This window comes from Lutjanus erythropterus, chromosome 4 (genome assembly GCF_056507025.1).
Source record: "Lutjanus erythropterus isolate fLutEry1 chromosome 4, fLutEry1.hap2, whole genome shotgun sequence".
NCBI classification, from domain to species: domain Eukaryota; kingdom Metazoa; phylum Chordata; class Actinopteri; order Lutjaniformes; family Lutjanidae; genus Lutjanus; species Lutjanus erythropterus.
Window position 1 is genome coordinate 26,884,147 of NC_139320.1, and position 14,737 is coordinate 26,898,883.

Genomic DNA, 14,737 nt, shown 5'->3' on the forward strand with positions numbered 1-14,737 from the left:
TTATGCTCTGTGTATTCAGGACTGATTCGTGGAAAATGTTACATATTCATGTGGCGTGTCAAAACATTTTCTTTACTCAAAGCTCTTGTCACTAACTTCAAATAACCAAAACATCACAATGTGTCTCCTCCTCCCACAGTATTACATCCCCTCTGTCCGTCCAGACATGGTGTGTTTGTGTCTTTGGTGTTGTGACAGCTCGGCTCCTGCAGCGTTCAGCTTACATTCCTTTCATCCCGGATCCCCCCGGGGGTCGGCCCCACCTCTCCCAATCGCTGCCCCAGTGTGTGAGGGAATCGGACAGATGCAGGATCCTGGCAGATGGCAGGCAAGTCCACGGTCAAATGACAACCACGTCATGCGTACTGTAATGGACTCCCTGCAATTAACAGTAAAATTATTTGATTCTCATCGGAAAAAAAACCTGTCTGCTCTCGCCAGAAAAGTCAGGAATCTGGTGGAGGAAACGAGAATGCCATCGAGAATGTTGGAGCTGCAGGGTAATTGAATTTGGATCAAAGACATTCATGTCTTTCAAAAACGTCTAGAGGGCTGCTCAGTTTTTAGTAATAACAGAAACGCTTCCGGCGTTGACCTCCACTGCCCCCTTCTACCTTCCTCTCCGCCTCCCTCTGCCCTCGGCCTAAAATCCCCGCTTTGAAGGGCTCAAGTCATCGCGGCCACTCAGTCTGATAGAGACAGACAGAATGAAAAATACTTCTTGAGCTGTATTAAAGAAACTTCCTAACTTGCAGATCCGTTCTTAAGTGTTTAGTATCCATGCTAATTAGGGTGAGGACCTGATTTAGGAAATTATGGATGAACAGTTCCTTGGTCAATGTTCCTGTCTTAACTAAAATAGGAAATGTGTATTACACAAACACCCTAACAACCCAAAATCTCAAATAAACTCTCCTAACTTTAGGATAACTGTTGAGCTGTTCTAATTTTCACTTTTCAGTAGCTGACAGTTGTGGGTGCTAATAATGATTGACAGTAGTTTTAGCTGACAGAAACTGAAGGTAGTGTTCTTTAGCAATAGTAGTAGTAGTGATCGCTAACAATAAATAACCACAATGTTGGCTAATTTGTTATATCCACATTACTTCTCTTTTATTGCTTTTACAGTGGAGATTATGGCTGTTATCTTAACCCACACTTCACTTCCCATCAGCCCGTTGCTGATGGCAGTGTTGTCTAACAGTACCTGACAGTAGTGATGGCTAACAATAAGTGACAGTAGAATTAGCTAACACCAAGTGATAGTAGCATTTGCTAACACTTGCTGACTGTAGTGTTAGCTTATTTAATCCATATGACTGCTCTTTTATTGCTTTTATGGCAGAGACTGTCTGTTGTCGTAGCCTTATCTTTGTTTTATCTCTTGATTAAGCTCGGATGAAAATCTCCCCAAAAGATCATCTTTAGATCCCTCTACAAATGTTACCTACACTTCCAACTTCTCTGCCTTAAAAATAATTGTATGTGTGCATTATTGTATGTTTCAGAGCATGTCTGTTTAAATGAACAAGGTGAGATGAGAAAATTGGTGTAGGTTGCTAAGTAACAGACATCACACATCACATAAGCGATGTTGGGTAAGTATGTAGGATTTCCTGACCTGAGATAGGGTTTAGAAAGATAAGATAGGATTCCACGAGTAAAGTTAGATTTAGTCCTGCAACAGGCCTACCAAATGGGATAAATCTAAAATAGGGCTTTTCTGTAAACAGCACCTGGAAAAGAAAAAAAATCTGGAAAAAAAGTCTTTAACCTGTAAGCTATTCTTCCTGCATATTAAAAAAAAACAGATTAATTAGTCTCACAGATAAATGTAAAAACATTGTTTATTTTACTTTAACATTGAATAAAAGAGCTGTAACAGACATTGATTAAGGTTTCAAAGTAAGTAGCACAACAAACATCATCATTCAACTTAAGTATAAAAGGATGGTTGATTAAATTAATCATTAAATGAAATAAAGTTACTCTAAAAAAAATGCAAAAGGCTTAACACACTAAACATAAGACTAATTCTCATTAATCAGACACATTATGAGATACTTCAGGTGTTTGACTGTTCTGATCTTGAAGAAACACATTTATGGACCATGTGTTTGAGCAGTCTGTCCAACCGTCTCCTACTATAAAGCTGATTGAAAGGAAAAGGTCAGGGCTGTGGACCGTCACTGCAGACAGAGATCTGAGATGACTATTCGCTGTATAAATGGTTTGGTAGAATAATGCAGCATGTGAGACGTCTGTCTGTGCTTGCAATAACTGGTGAAAGTGTGCCCCCTTGTGTTTGAAATATTCCTTACAGTAAATAAGAACACTTTTGAACCTACCATGCAGTCTTTGAAATAAAAAAAAATAAAGCACAGGAATAAATAATCAAATTTTAGGCGGCCAGCAAATGATCAACATTTGAAAATATTTGCCATTGTTACAGTAATTAACGTCTTTGTATTTAGAAAATGTCAGGTGCATAAAGTCACTTCCTCCTCCCAGATTTACGGAGGCGTCCGATGGTGGAGGAGAACTGCAGAGCTGACCTCTCACACAGGGAGAGACGAGTGTCTTCCTTCATGTCTGCGTCTGTTGGGGAGACAGATGTGGACGCAGGGGAGGAGTTACGGCGCTCCACATCACTTGTGTGTTTATTGTGGAGATGTGGGGAGGTCTGTGGAGAGACCGAGCACGAATGGGCCCCGTTAGCATGAGCGAGGGGCCCTGCACGTCCTTCCTGCTCCCCCTTTCCAAGTCCCTCCAGGTGGGCCTGGAACGTAGAGGTCTGCTGTTCCACGGAAAGGAAACTCTCCTGCACTTTGTCAAACTGCGAGAGGAGGAGAGGAGGTTTAAAATATAAAAACCATTCTACTGTTTGTCTACCGGGCGGCAGAGTTTAGTTTACCTGCTCAATGTTGGACTGAAGCAGCAGCTCCGGCCACACCGACTCACTGCTGCTGCTGCTCACACTGGTGCTTATATGAGTGTGACTCCAGGTTAACTCCTGAGGAGCAGGACATAGCACATTTCTAAGTGAAGCTGCAGAAAATATCAGATTTCGTTTTCATTTTTTGCTGCATGAGGAGATTTGGTTTACCTGCAGTAGTTGTGTGCTGTCCTTCAGATGAGTCTGGCAGCACTGAAGTCTGTTCCTGTAGTGACCCAAGACTGTGAATAAAGTCTGCAAAACACACAAGAGTTTTACAAACTGTCCATATATTCTGGGACTGTCCCAAACTGAGTTTATATTCAGTCCCTCCAGGATCTAGGGGCCTTTTTTTGGATATTTTGCAGCCAAAAATGTCTGATTTCAAAAATGTGCAATGCTTTTAGTATTTTTTGCAATGAAATTTCAGAACCAAGAGAAAATTGCAAAAGAAAGTTGTTATTTTTTTGGTTAACTAAAAATCAATGGCAACTTGTTCCAGGGAGAGTAAAATCTAACTAACGTTATACCAAATTATGAAAAGAGCAACTGGGAGGTACTGCACAAACAAACAGAATCTTTTTGGAGCTCAAACTCAATTAAAACAGCACAAAATTATAAAATAAAAGTGAACAGCGCTTTGATAAGTGTCAATAAAATTGGCTGAATTGGCGTGAATTGTTGCAATCACAACTTCCTGGTATTCAGCACTGACATACCCCAGATTTTCTGCACGCAATTACAAGAAAGTGCCGAAATCCAAACCACCTACAGTGGAAGACTGCTTAGAAAAGCTGACCTATTGTTTGAGGATCCAAAAAGACAAATTCTACCAAATTCGTGATAAACTGATTTAATTATAACCCCAATATGAGCTGACGGTGTATGTTTCCACTACAGTTTAAAGCTCCCGTCCTCTACCTGACGCTAATAGAAAAAATCTAAGCTCCCTTGGTTTATATATTCTATACTGTATATAGTTGGGTATATGTCAGAAAGCTGAACGCAAAATTGTTGACAGAATGAAATAAAAGTCGTTTCAATTTACAGGTTCCCTAATTTCATGGTAAATATGTGGTAATTACCAAGTAACATATTTGAAATTTCTTTGAATTTACCAACAGATTACCCCCAAATTTCATGGTAAACACGTGATAATTAGCAGGCATCATGATTAATTAATAGACCCTTTTACAGTTTGTGAAAAATGTGCATTTTGGCAACACAGGTACGGCAGACCACAGCAGCTTGCCAATGGTCCGCTGCAAACATGAGCAGTTTTGATCGCAGTCCACTCAACACGTTTAATAGCTTGAAGCCACAGATGCTGCCGATTGTTCTGAAACGGTCGTGATCCTGTACAACCTGAGTCGACCAGTGGAATATCGGCTCTGACAACTGTACATGCACCAGATATTTTGGTGATTTTGGTGCTTGTAAACTGTCTAATTCAATGTTTGTAGCCTGATAACTTGTCTTGATGACTGGGGAGGCAGATACTTCAGTTACCGAAATGCGTGTGCAGCTTTTTGTTGACGTCAGCTGTAAAAGGATCTATTATCACATACTTATCATGAAAACTGGGGGCAATTTGTGGGTAAATTTAAATAAATTTTAATATGTTACATGACAATAACCAGCCACTGCAGTACATGAAAACAGTACTTGCAAATTATCACATACTTAACCATGGAATTTGGAGGTAATCTGTGGGTAATTTCAAATACAAGACTTGGTAATTACCACCTATTTCCCATGACATTAGGGGACCTGTAAATTTAAGCATTATTAAAGTATGCACAGTATAGGTATGTTGGATGTTCTGCAAGTGAAAACTGTTTTATATGTGTATAAATGTGTTAAACCTGTATATGTAGAAGGGTGTTCATGAATATACAGGACTGGAAGTGAAGATGGAGGACTGAAAGCTTCTCTGAGGACTGCAGCTTTTAAATACATCTTTCTGTGCACATGCACTGCATCTAAAAAGAAAAATGGTTTTATGTAAAAATATTAAAAAGATTCTGCACACTGTGTGACGTATATCCAAACAAAAACAAAGTAAAGTTTAAAGAGACTACTACAAACACTCAAAGGAAATGACAAGGCAAATGTTAAAGGCACAGTATGTCATTTCTGCCACTAGAGGTCTCTCACATCAAAACAATAACAAAAACTGCAGTTAGGTGACATCTTGAAGTAGTGTGGGATCATGGGAGTTGTTGTCTTCATTGTTAATGAACCACCATAGTTGATGAAATCATGTTCATGGACGAGTTAATGTATTCAAGTTTTATTCACTTTACCTTTAGTCACGTTCGCCAGTTTCTTTCTTTACTTTCTGATATATTCAACATATCATGTTTTTTCCAGGCAGTTATATTAATCAGTAGGAAACACACCATGACCTTGAGGAATGGTAGGTGGTTCATTTTTGGCGTCATTGGGCCAAATTCCATAATAACCTTTAAGCATAATGTAAAAGTGGTCAGTAGCCCGTGACAGAAGATTAGTATTTCGTGACCTGGGAATGAGACCCAACCACCAAATTAATTGCCAAGTTTTTTTGTTTTTTTTAAGAAAATAAGTCAAAATTCTCTGATTCCAGCTTCTTAAATGAGAATAGTTTCTTTACTTCTCTACAACAGTAATTTGAAAATTTTTGGTTTGTCGTCAAAACGAGACATTTGAGGACATAATCTTTGTTTGGGTTTGGGAGACAGTGGTCAACATTTTGAACCATTTTCTGACATTTTATAGGCAGAAAATAACTAACTTATTAATTGACTATGAAAATAATCATTAGCTGCAGCCCCACAATCAACTATCTTTCTTCAGATTCTCTTACTACACCTTTAATTTAATCACCAAGATTCACTAAAACTAAGAAGACGACTGTTTTCCTTTTAGACAAAACTTAACTTTGGAAAAACCTGTCAAAAATATTTATCTTAGTTGTAGCAGAAAAGTTGAAGCCTAAAAGATAAACTGAAATCTAATTTAAAATGAATCCAACACTATAATAGCAGAACCCTGGAGCTGCAGACAGATACTGACACCTGCTTACCTCTGCGTCCGTCCGGGCCGAGGCCACGTCACCCCGGCTCCCCTCTTTGGTGAGCGTGACCCCGGCGTGCAGCTCCTCCAGCTGAGCCCAGAGGCCGTCCAGCCCCTCCAGCATGTCCTTCACGCCGGCCTCAAAATCTCCCTGCACCTGGACGAGTTTGCACAGTGACCCCATCCTATCGGACAGGAGTGCGTGACGTTAATCCAACCGAACAAAGTCTCCAAAGAAAGCACAAAAGATGCTGAACCTCACCTCTGCTGCAGGTAGGCGCGGATGAGCTTCACTTTGCCTGTCAGCGCAGAGTCTCGGTTCAGCTGCTCCAGTGTCGCCTCTGACCCGACGTCAGCCTTCTCAAGTGTGTGAGACACAGACTGCAGTGGAAAAGACAGGATTAAGAGGTTTTGTGGGTTTGTTTGATAAAAGCACTTTCAAACTACCCCTCTAAAATGTCTGCAGCATGTGGCTGTGAAGCACTGGACATAAACACATCCACTGAGAGTCACATGTTAATTTATTTGTGCATAATTCTGTCATATAAAAAGTTTAAGAGATGAAGACAGTGTGCAGGAACCCGCTTGTTGCATTTTATGTCCAGTCTCTTCTGACACATCTGTTCTACACCTGCAGCTGTCTGGAGATGCATTTTGATGCAGTTTAAAAATGTCCCAACACATAAAAACAATTTAACAAAAAAACTTTTTTGGACCATTTTCAAAAAAAACAAAGAAACAGACAAACTGACGCAGAGGAGAGATATATGGGCTTGCAACACAAACATCAGAGGGAAGAATATGATTTAGACAGGACAAAAAATGTGAAAGCTTTGCTCGTGGCTGTTTGATGCTGTAATGCTCGTGGAGAACGAGTTTAAGTTTAGCCTGAGGCTGTCAGGAGGAAAGGCCGTTTTCTTGGCCCAGCATGTCGGAACATTTGTAAACATTAAGCTCACAGCAAGTTACAGCTGATTTTGGTCATTAGTCTTTGAGATATTGTGCCATGAACTGTGTTTTACAACTAGAAATTCTGACCTCCTGTTGGAGTTACAATAAACCCTTCTCACAGGAGATATATTGATATGAAATAATAGATTAAACACAGGTGTTAGGAATTAAACCAATTAAGAACCCATTCCATTTAGTGTAGCAGAGCCTTTACCAGTGTGCCAACATGTACAACAACAGCACCCTGACTCTGTCTGACCCAATGAAAAGAAACCTTAACTGACCCTTCATAAGTCCCGCCTCTTTTTGCTCTATGCTCCAATAACAGCTGAGCAGACCTGGTACCCAGTGGAACCTCAGTCACCGTTCCTGTGTCCTGTACATATGCGGCCTAAAAATGGGGTCGTGTTTACTGGCTCACGAGAAGAGTCGCCCCCGTCTTGTGGTATTCATGACTTCATAAGCAGAAATTTTGTGGATGATCCGAGTTCACGAGTCATGTACACAATTTTTAATGTCACAAGTTCTATTTGAAGGCAGCATTAGATTCATTATGTGCTCGGCTCAAATGTGTTGAAAAGAACTGACTATTCAATAGTTAGCTATATAGTTAGCTGGTATTTTGCCAACATTAGTTATCAGATGAAACTAGCTAGCTAACAATTGATGAAGATAAGCTAGTTCTCTAGCATTTTGCTACAGAGCAACACTAGCTAACTAGCTAGTTAGCTAGCATTTGCTAACTTAAGATGTGACTATGCATCTTTCACACGTCCTCCAGTAACTTCAAAATTTGGTTTTCTTTTCAACATTGATGAAGCAAGCACATAGCATATCTAATAGTGTGTTTTTACATGAACAAATTATTATTTATAATGGCGGCCTGGTAAAAGGCAAGAGCCTCTTGAGGAGAAGGGAAGAGTGACTAAAAGGGTATTAAAATTTATTTGAACTGGGAAATCATAATTTCTAAGTTCCAACTTGGAGATATCAACTGGAACGCCCCCTGAAGTCAGAAACTAGGAGAAACCTCACCACTGCTCCCCCCCCCCCCCACTCCATCTAGGATGGCTGCTGCGTGCATCGACAGTGGTGCAAGCTGGTTTTACTCGCTGTAATTATTATTCAGTGTCTTGTGTGTCATTAAATCAGTCACAGTACTGCGAACACGCTGATATGGTGTTTGTGTGTGCAAAATTACTCATAATGCATTGTTATCAAGCACAAAAAGTTTTTTTCCGACTTGTTGTACTGGAATGCGGATGTGACATCATTCCCAGCTCTGACTTCTGACCTCCAAATAAATGGAACGCACCATAAGTACAGGAAACTGGAAAGGAGAAATTTGGCCACACGTTCAAAAGGGGCAGGACTAAGGACTTGTAACACTTGTGTTAATGCTACTATTTCATGTCTAAATGGCTGCTGTGGAAACACCCATTAAACGACATCATTAATAAAACATATAATATCCTGAAATAAAAGTTTTGGACCAACTGACTCACTGAAGCTGCTGTCAGAGAGCCACATCCATGCTGTGTGCTGCAGGAAATACACAACGAGACAAAACATTCAAATTTTGACATACTGGTTAATTCAGAGTGTAGACGACAGCAGCTCAGTGATGGTGTGTGAGTGTGTGTGTGAGTGTGTGTGTGAGTGTGTGTGTGTGTGTGTGTCTGTCGCCCCGGGCTAGAATATCTGTGTATGCCTGAGTGCAAGGTCTGATCTCTGTGATTTTGCCAACAAAGACTTCACACTGATCTACATGCACAGAGCGATTGAAAACACAGCAGATGACAGGTATAGCTGGAGGCTGTGTGTGTGTGTGTGTGTGTGTGTGTGTGTGTGTGTGTGTGGTGGTTTCTTCCCTCTTACCTCCAGCCTGCAGAGAAGAGACTTGATGTGGGGCACACTGGGGTCTGACAGGGGCTCCTGAAGTACACACAGCAGCAGGCTGTCGGCCAGAGCGAGGGCCAGAGGGACGTCAGGGCCCGGGGTCCTCGACGGGGACATCCTGGACAAAACCACAGTGAGAATGTTTAAGATCATTATTTTTTTGTCAAGGAGATAATCTTGTAAAACAGCAGTCAGCAGCATAAATGGCTAAATAAAGAAACTAATAAATGTGACATCCTTACAAATGTAGATGGTATTTTATAAAACAGTGAAATAAAACAGATGTGATGATTAAGACAATTGTGGCTCCTTTAGGTGGACTGAAATGTCTTTCCCATGATCAGGATGAGAGTTTGAGTTTGAGATAAATATAAATAAATCTATTGGTTTATTATAGAGGCTTGTCACCAAAAACTGCCTCCTAATTCCTAACACGGGTACTCCTACTTTGTACTTTGTACTTCTTGTACATAAGACCATGTTCCCTTTTGGGTTCCAAAAGGGGACGTGGTCTTATGTACAAGTTCCCATATACAACAACAATATAAATTTTCCTTTTTTTTTTGAGAGGTTTGCATAAATTCACGTCAAGTTAAGCAAACCTGAGTATGAATTAGCTTGCTGATATTTACTATCATCAAAAAGGAATTAACACTGCTGCCAAAATAAGAATTACGGATCTCTGGAGGCTCGTACATTTTCACTGCTCTCCTTTTGGGATCCTTTCCTCTCCAGGAAGGGTGGAGAATGAAAGATCATGATGATTTGTATGTTTATTTGTTTTGCAACCTGCTACACAGCAGCTTTTTGTCATTTTTCTGTCTCTCCCATCATATGAAATAAAACTCTACTAAAACTAAAACTAAACTGTGTTGGGTAGCTTGAGGTAAGAAAAATTCCTGATACATGCAGTGAGCACAGCAGTAAAATCTGCCCAAGAAGGTTTTTGATAAATCTTTGGTCTTTATCGTCTCTAACTGCTGCTGAAAATGACAAAATTTGTTATGAAATAATGGATGAATGGCTGTGAAATGAATTCTCACCATGAATACAGGCTGGTCCTGTGTTCAGCCACGGCCTCCTGCTGTATCCTCAGTGGAGTCTCCTCCTTGAACCAAAGCAAAGTCACTGAATAAACATGACACGATTAAACACACCAACAGGGTCAAGTGAGATTCGGTTCACGCGGCTGAGCTCACCTGCTTCTGTCCTGGCCGCAGGCAGCACTTCAGGGCATGGACACAAACTCCCACAACCATCCACAGAACACACACCAGCAGCAGCCTCCTGCACACATCCACCTGTGTCAGAGAGGGGTGCAGCGGCGCCTCCACCTGGCAGACAGACCACACTGCGGCAACTAGAGCGAAGCTGTACCAGCCTTTACGGGGTCGGAGCGTCCTCAGAGTCTGAGACCAAGAGGTTTGATGTGGCCGACAGACAGCTGGTGTTTGGTTTGAACTGCTGGAGGGACAGAGACAGACACAGACAGACAAAGACAGACAGACACAGCACAGCATGTTGTATTATTTAACCCTCATCCTATTTAAAGGGATAGTTCACCCAAAAATGAAAATTCAGTCATTATCTATTCACCCTCAAGCTGACTGATGGTCAGGTTTAGTTTTTAAGTCCAACAAAACACTGCTGGAGCTTCACAGGAAAACACCGCTGCAGAAGCTCCCAAAATATTTCAGTCAATCATGACCAGTTTTCAATCATAAAAAAAAAACATCCAAAAAAAATCATACTGCTCATCTGGTGTAATCAAAGTCTCCTAAAACCCTGACATGCCGGGTTCACAGCCCCTCCAGGAAGTTGCAATGTTGCAATCGCAACAATTCACGCAAATTCAAACAATTCCTGTGAATTCTACGTAACCTTGCAATTTTGTCCAACTTGCTTACTGGGAGTTCGACCAATCACAGCAACTGACACAATATTTTGCTTTATTATTATTTACTAACATCAGTTTGGTCACCAGTCAAACTGTTTGGTACATTCTCAGTTTTCCTGTGAGACTCCAGCAGATTTTTGTGGACTAAAAAGTAAACCTGACCTTCAATCAGCATGAGGGTGAATAGATAATGACTCAATTCTCATTTTTGGATGAACTATCCCTTTAACATACAAGGACTACCGACCGGTGTAAGAGTAAACTACTGTAAGAAACAGCAAGAAAATACGTCAGTAATAGAAGGAAAGAAGTCCATTTTCAGAAATATGTACTGAATGTGGCCCCACTATGAGATGAAAGTACCATCAGGCCTCCAGCCAATTTGAATTTGAGACCGCTGGAAGAGAATATGACACAGATAAGGACATAATGGACTGTGGTTTGTGCTGCCAGACAACGTTTAGCTCGTCTTTCATCAGAAAAGATGCCTTCAGGAAACACCACATCACACTTCACAGGAAAAAGGGACAACACAAGTGTCACAGTTGATGAAGGATGTGTTAATTTGCATTAAACAGCCGTTTCTGAGTTGATTTTACATTTTTTCAAATTAATTTTGGAGTACCAAACAAGTACTTTTGCAATCAAATGCTTGATGGCTCATGGGGCCAGTGTTTTAAAAATATTAGTGTCTGTCCCTGCGGAGAGCCGCTCACCCCCCTGATAATGTGTGACACTTTAAATAATGAACGTGATAAACAGTCCCATCTATTAACACTGGAGAGACATAATCGGGTGCTTTTGACAGCGTCCCCCAGGAGCCTGATACATTGGTATTTTTAAAAAAAGCACTAATTAAAACAGTAACGGGTAACAGTGATATGAAGTAAAACAGAACAAACTGATGACAGAATAGAAAAAGACATCTTGTTCTGTTTTTTTTTTTTTTTTCATCTTGTCTCCAATCACACTCCTACCTACCTTACACACTTGTTTTATGTATACTAAATGTTATTTAATGTATTAATGTAATACTATTTTTTGCATTCGAGCAATTCTACTGGTGCTCAACATTTTTAAGTTAGCTGAGCAAATTTTCTAAACAAATTAAAATTTTTCATTACTAGTGTTTTTAAATGGAAACATGATTCTCCTCCTTTACACGGCAGAAGGGTAAAAGAAGTAATGCTTCACATGAAACTAGAAAAGATAAAAAGCACTTTAAGAGGCTCTGTGGAAAACATTTTTGAAATATGGTCTCTCATCTCAGCTTATTATGAGAAGTTACAAACACACGCTTGGGATGAGGCGTCTGTATTTCTCTTTTTCCCGCTATTACTTTCTTTGCCCATCAGGATGCTGTTAAAATTCTCCACCACATATATTAGCTGATGAAATATTTTAAATTATTTTTTATTAGCCACTAGAAAAGGGGTAAAAGAGCTGCATGAGGCTGTGGAGCTGCAGGCTGCAGACCCCTGTGATAAGCAACATAAAAACACATGAGCTGAGTGGAAAGTTACAGATTTCTTCTGTTCCACACTGACATTTTAAATAAAGTTTGAGGTTTTTGAACAATGCCTTTCCACACACACATAACATGTATTTCTACAGATGGAGCGTCTGTTTGGTGTCCAGCTGAGTCAAGGAGGTGAATCTCTGCTCTGTACTGTATAATTGACACTTCAGGTCTTTTAGCACATGTGTGACGATAACAGAGTGACATGTTGACAGATTTCTGCCTAATGCAGGAGAAAAACATGCTGTCAGACAAAAGTATCAGCACCGTCATTTCACTCAGACTCTCTCTCACCCTGAAGCAGCAGGTCATCAGAGAGCTGTCTGACAAAATCTGGTTCAAATGAAAGGCCGGCTGCTGAACGACACACAGTTCTACGTACCTCCTCTGTGGTTCTCTCCTCTCTGCAGGTTCTCCCTCCACCACCTCCTCCGTCCACTTACAGGCCCGTCCTGCACCCCCCTCCTGACCTTTGGGGCAGACGGCTGTCAACCGAGGCATCGCAGCACCGCAGACACACACATGTTGGCTGAAAACTGCAGCAGAGCAAATTGAACAAGACCTGCTCAATAATGTGATTAGTCCAGTAACAAGACCAGCTTGCTGAACTGGTTCTACTGGAAGATTTGTTTTATTTAGGCGCTGCCTGTTTCTTTCCTTTTCCCACATTCCATCCTTGCAGGAATGTGTTTAACACACTGATCACAGGTGTGTGGAGGACGCCGCCCAGGTACACGAGGAGCTGACAGAAAAGAACAAACCCTCCAACAATCTTTTCTTCTGAATCACAAACACTGAGCTATAATTAGACCACAGCATGTGAACAACCTGCTGGAATCTGCCGGAAAAGAATTTAATTAGTGCTGAACACAGAGAGGTTTAAAAATGGAAGAGAGCCCATTTTAAAATCATTAATACTGAGACATAATTGAGGTTTACACTGTCTGATTCCTGTGATGTGCCTTAACTAAGTGCTGCAGCACCTTTTCTTCGTTTTTCTTTTCTGAGGCCATGCTGCCATCTAGCATCGAGAACGAGAACGTCATCCGGACAAATTAGGCTCCAATTAACCTCAGCAGACGCTGTGAAATTGTTTGCTCTGGAGTTCACCTCATTCATAATGAAGTGAGCAGAAAAACACAATGTAGTCTACATATGTAAAAGAATTTAATTTCTCCATATGTGGACAAAAGGATGAAATTACCTTCAGCAATAGGAGCTGCTGACATGACGTCTATTGTCATAGGTCAATGTAAATTATGGGCACGTTAATAGTGCTTTAAAATGGTCTTAATTCAGTGCATTAACCTGTGACATGGGAACCTATTGTACAAGAACTTAATGAAAATCTAAGACATTAAGTAATTTGGACAAGTACCAAAAGTACTTTAACACTTAGAAATGGAAAAGTAGTTAACAGACTATATTATAGAAAGTGGGGGCGAGATATGAAACTATATAAAATATGAACATATTGCACTTCAGCTGAAACAAAATGTACAGTAATTCTAAATACTTTGATAGACAATAGATTGTCAATGGATTAATAGATATTGGGAGGAATAAGCTACCAAACAGAGGAGACACATCATTTTATTGCTTTTAACTATTTTTTAAGTATCATTTGTCTTCACAATTTGTTTCTGAATTATTTATTAAATTAATTTTGATTGTTTGCTGATTGCCGTGTTGTCACTTGCATTAAAATAATGTTTTTGGAAAGCAGGGTCCACATTACAGAAACGTTCTGACTCTCTGATCCTATCTGAACTGTTCCATGGGAATCAGGGTTAGGACCTGATTTAGGAAAACATTTACAGGTAAAACGTTCCTAAGTCAGTGTTCCTGTCATATCTTAGGATAGGATGTGTAAGTGTGTGTGTGTGTGTGTGTGTGTCTGTGTGTGTGTGTGTGTGTGTGTGTGTGTGTGTGTGTGTGTGTGTGTGTGTGTGTGTGTGTGGAAGTGTATTAATCATCCTGACTCCCCAAAATCTTGACTAAACTCTCCTAACTTTAGGGTTACTGTTAAGCTGTCCTAAATTTCACTTTTCTACCTGTGGTATTAGCTAAAATAATACTACATAATAATAATACTCTGTAGCTAACAGCAGTGTTAGCTAACAGTAGTCAACTTTAGTGTTTGCTAACTTTAGCTAACAGTAGTGTTAGCTAACTTGTTTCATCTGTATGGCTGCTCTATCATTCCTTTCACAGAATGGATGTCGGTTACAGTGGAGGTTGTGTCTGCTCTCTTAGCCTGCTGTCTTTTCTTTTATCTCCCACGTTAGTGTTGTAAACTTCCAAATGAACATCTTTGAATTTCTCTACAGATGTGACCACAACCTTTGATGGTATGTTCACACTATGAACAACAGAGCTTCAAGCTCAAGTAATTTCCCAGGGAAGATGGCGACATGAAGCCAGAAAGTGGCGTCTCACACTTGTCACTGAGTGTGAAGCACTGTAAATCAGTTTTCTT

At 40.4% G+C, this 14,737-nt stretch overlaps 1 protein-coding gene across 2 annotated transcripts; it reads right to left on the reverse strand.

The window, feature by feature from the left end:
• Window positions 1–1,829: 1,829 nt before the first annotated feature.
• Window positions 1,830–13,247, reverse strand: LOC146328430 (uncharacterized). 2 transcript variants are annotated; one of them, XM_084716398.1, is made up of 9 exons: window positions 12,641–13,247; window positions 10,042–10,303; window positions 9,886–9,950; window positions 8,822–8,960; window positions 6,255–6,373; window positions 6,003–6,177; window positions 3,107–3,190; window positions 2,915–3,013; window positions 1,830–2,836 (listed from the first exon to the last, which is right to left on the reverse strand). In XM_084716398.1, exons 1-9 carry the CDS (start codon window positions 12,925–12,927, stop codon window positions 2,495–2,497), a joined length of 1,572 nt encoding a protein of 523 aa, XP_084572524.1. In that variant the 5' UTR covers window positions 12,928–13,247; the 3' UTR covers window positions 1,830–2,494. The 2 variants fall into 2 exon arrangements, with proteins under 2 accessions (XP_084572524.1, XP_084572523.1); XM_084716397.1 differs by having other exon boundaries at window positions 10,042–10,306; window positions 12,641–13,245.
• Between the last annotated feature and the right edge of the window lie 1,490 nt (window positions 13,248–14,737).

Bases quoted from the DNA above. Each gene is read 5' to 3' on its own strand.
- LOC146328430 (XM_084716397.1), bottom strand. From the start codon at position 12,927: ATGTGGGAAAAGGAAAGAAACAGGCAGCGCCTAAATAAAACAAATCTT. The intron at 6,374-8,821 runs GTAAGAGGGAAG...TTTCCACTGCAG, and splicing joins CTCTTCTCTGCAGGCTGGAG to TCTGTGTCTCACACACTTGA. The intron at 3,191-6,002 runs GTAAGCAGGTGT...TGTGTTTTGCAG, and splicing joins CGGCCCGGACGGACGCAGAG to ACTTTATTCACAGTCTTGGG.